Source organism: Megascapheus bottae, chromosome 30 (assembly GCF_031878675.1).
Source record: "Megascapheus bottae isolate mThoBot1 chromosome 30, mThoBot2.hap1, whole genome shotgun sequence".
Taxonomy (NCBI): domain Eukaryota; kingdom Metazoa; phylum Chordata; class Mammalia; order Rodentia; family Geomyidae; genus Megascapheus; species Megascapheus bottae.
The window spans coordinates 4162651-4165798 of NC_143538.1; the positions used below are offsets into that span (position 1 = coordinate 4162651).

Below are 3148 nucleotides of genomic sequence, written 5' to 3' on the forward strand. Positions count from 1 at the left end.
AACTGCAGTAGAGGAAAACACTCCACATGTTTTTTTAAAAAGCCAGAAGTAATGTTGTGGCTTAAGTGGTAGAGCCCTAGCCAGAACTGGCAAAAAAAAAAAAAAAAAAAAAAAAAAAAAAAAAGCAGGCCAGGATTGGAAGCCTGCTCAAAGCCAATTGTCTGGTCAAATATTCATAGTAACCCCAGCTTATCGTTAAGTTCCCATGAGGGACCCTGGCACTCTAAACCTGTTATTTGAATTTCAGCTGCACCCAGCCTTCAACACCAAGCTTCCTAAAGCTTCGATCTACATTACACAAGACTGTACAGATAAACACCGAAAGCATAAAGGCACACAGCAGACTGAGTCTTGTGATGCACAGAAGGAACTTACTAGGTCAGACTTGAGGACTTTCACCCTGGTGACCTTCAAAAGTAAACACAGCCCATGTTCTGACAAACAATATAAGCACTGGGTATCACCAGCTTTGCACAGCACACTCCCAAACTACGGCCAGAACAGCAGCAAGAAGAGTCCAGCTTTTATTGAATAAGTTGCAAAGAGGTTTAGTCAAAAAGACCAAAGCCCATGTCATCATCAGACTCCTCTGATTCTTCCTTCTTTGCCTCCACTTTCTTCTCCTCAGCAGGGGCGGCAGCAGCAGCTGGGGCAGGTCCTCCGGCTGGAGCAGCACCCGCGGCTGGAGCAGGACCCCCAGCCCCTACATTGCAGATGAGGCTTCCGATGTTGACGTTAGCCAGGGCCTGCAACACAGGGGCCAAAGGTGAAAATGCAGCCCATCTGGGTGCTGTCTTGTACAGAACTCCCCCCAAAACACAAGTGCCTCTTCCTCTCTGACCCAGGGATCATATCCTAACACTTCAGTGCTTAACCATTGAGAACAGGTACACAGCCACTTTCCCATCACAAATGAGAAAAACAAAGTTACAGGCCCCAGCATCAAGTTAGATGTTACCATGGCCAGTGTGAACTCCTGGGCAGATACTTCCCTTTACTAGCTTTTCATTTAGCAAACATCGAACAGCCAATAAAGGGCCACTAAATTCAACCCTCAGAGCCATTAATGCCACAACGGGAGAGAGGTTTGGTTACAACAGGCGTTCTCTTGGGGCCGGGAGTTTGGCCTAGAGGTGGAATGCTTGCTTAGCATGCACAAAAAGACCCGGATTCGATTCCTCGGTATCACATACCTAGAAAAGCCCAGAAGTGGTGCTATGGCTCAAGTGGTAGAACCGCTAGCCTTGGACTTAAGCCCTGAGTTCAAGCCCCAGGAAGGGCAAAAAAGAAAAAGGAAAATGCTCTCATAACCTGACATGATTTGAATCCCGCTGTTCACGGGGACAGAATCATCCCCCAAACCAAACACCAGTATCTCGGCCTAACCACGAGACAGGCAGAACGCAGCGGAGAGCAGTCACACCCCCCACCCAAACTAGTCGCCCTCAGCCACCTTACCTTGGCGAACAGGCCCGGCCAGAAAGGCTCCACATTGACCCCGGCTGCCTTGATGAGGGCGTTGATCTTATCCTCCTGCGGCCGACCCAGCAGAGGGCAAGGTTAGTGCTCCCAACACGGAGGCCTCCCAACAGCCACAGGGTGCAGTCACCCACCCAGGCCAGGCCCACGGCCGTGGAGCGTGGCCCGTCCTGCCAGCTCGGGTGTCTACTTCACGTTAGGGTTCCGGGAAAAGGGGTCCCGGGCTCGCGCGCCTTCCTCTGGGCCTAGCCGACCAGGGACAAAGGTTGCCAAGCGAAGCAGGCGTCCGCGCCCGCCGCCTCCCCACACCCTAGGCCCGCACGTGGCCTCCCCGCCCGCACTCACCGTGACGGTGACCTCGTCGTCGTGCAGGATGAGCGCTGAGTAGATACAGGCGAGTTCGGAGACGGAAGCCATGGCGCGGACTGCCGGGCGCGGTGCTAGTCGCCGGAGGAAGTGAGGGCCTCACCCCAACGCGGCCTTAGCTTCCTCGGAAGAACCGAGCACCTTGGCGGCAGCTGAGGAAAGGGCGACCCGCGCCTGCGCGGAGCCTCTTATACAACACACGGACCAATCGGACCCCGCGTCGGGCGGAAGAGGCGGAGTTAGGAACGACCGGAGGCGCCTGCGCTCTAGCGCGCCTCGCAGCTCGGGCGGCTTCCCGGCGCTCGGGTGGGTGGGACTTAGGCTCCGGAGGCCCGGATGTTAACGTATTTCCGGGAAGAGGTTTCGCGGCTCGGCGGGGATGCTCGGAGGACCTTAGGACGAACGCCGCGCGGTTACCAGGCGATCACCGAGTCAGGCCCGGGCATTGGCGTGGCCTCCAAAAGGGAGGCCCCGATGTCTCGCCTAGGTAAATGCGGGAGGGAACGATCCAGGGACGCCAGACCGAGCCCGGAACTGCCTGCACAGGGCCGGCGCCGTCCACCGGAAGCGTTTGTTGGCGGACTCACACGCCGGAAGTAGTTGGGGTGGGGAAACCTCAGGACGGACTCTGAAGTGCTGCGCCTCCCTTGTGGTCGCGGCGAAACACCCGGCACCTTGCGGCCCTACGCGCGGACCAAACAAACCTCCGTGGGAAAACGGAGGCGCGAGGGCATCGGGGTGGAGAACGAGGCAGGGGGACGCGGGACAACTCGTGGAGTTGAAGCCCGTTCTCTTTGAAAAACAAACCGTCTGACCTACCCAGGAGGCTGAGGTCGGGGATCGGAGCTCAGGGCCAGGCCTTGAGCTTTTGTGCTCCAGGCTGGCGCTCTGCCGCTCCAGCCACAGCCCCGCGCGCTGGGAAGAGGCCCACGGGCCGCCGGGGATCCGCGGCCCAAGTGCCAGATTGTATCCGGGCTACAATGTCTCATTTAAGATAAAAGCGCTTATCACCCACATAATGTTTCTCTTCATTCATACCTGGGGGTCTAGGACGGAGGGGCCACCGCACAAACTAGGTCTAATGATTTTTAATTGTATTGGCGTAGCTAAAAGTCCCAAAGGATATGCACAAAATTCTAAAAAGAAACCCCAACACTTCCTAAAGCATTTCATCATTGGTCACCGACCTCTTTATTTTGAAATTTTGCATTGTGAAAATGTCTAAAGTGCATTCTTGCAGCTAATCAATAGCTGCGTTTATTTTGTTTATAAAACCAGAGCTGGAAAAGTTACAATTTAAAAA

At 55.1% G+C, this 3148-nt stretch overlaps 1 protein-coding gene across 1 annotated transcript; it reads right to left on the reverse strand.

The window, feature by feature from the left end:
- Positions 1 to 511: 511 nt before the first annotated feature.
- Positions 512 to 2001, reverse strand: Rplp1 (ribosomal protein lateral stalk subunit P1). Its single transcript, XM_090321840.1, has 3 exons — positions 1825 to 2001; positions 1459 to 1533; positions 512 to 746 (listed from the first exon to the last, which is right to left on the reverse strand). The coding sequence occupies exons 1-3, from the start codon at positions 1894 to 1896 to the stop codon at positions 549 to 551; spliced, it is 345 nt and encodes a 114-aa protein (XP_090177966.1). The 5' UTR covers positions 1897 to 2001; the 3' UTR covers positions 512 to 548.
- Positions 2002 to 3148: the final 1147 nt, after the last annotated feature.

Bases quoted from the DNA above. Each gene is read 5' to 3' on its own strand.
- Rplp1 (XM_090321840.1), bottom strand. From the start codon at position 1,896: ATGGCTTCCGTCTCCGAACTCGCCTGTATCTACTCAGCGCTCATCCTG. The intron at 1,534-1,824 runs GTGAGTGCGGGC...GGTCGGCCGCAG, and splicing joins ACGACGAGGTCACCGTCACG to GAGGATAAGATCAACGCCCT. The intron at 747-1,458 runs GTAAGGTGGCTG...CCTGTGTTGCAG, and splicing joins GGCCGGGCCTGTTCGCCAAG to GCCCTGGCTAACGTCAACAT.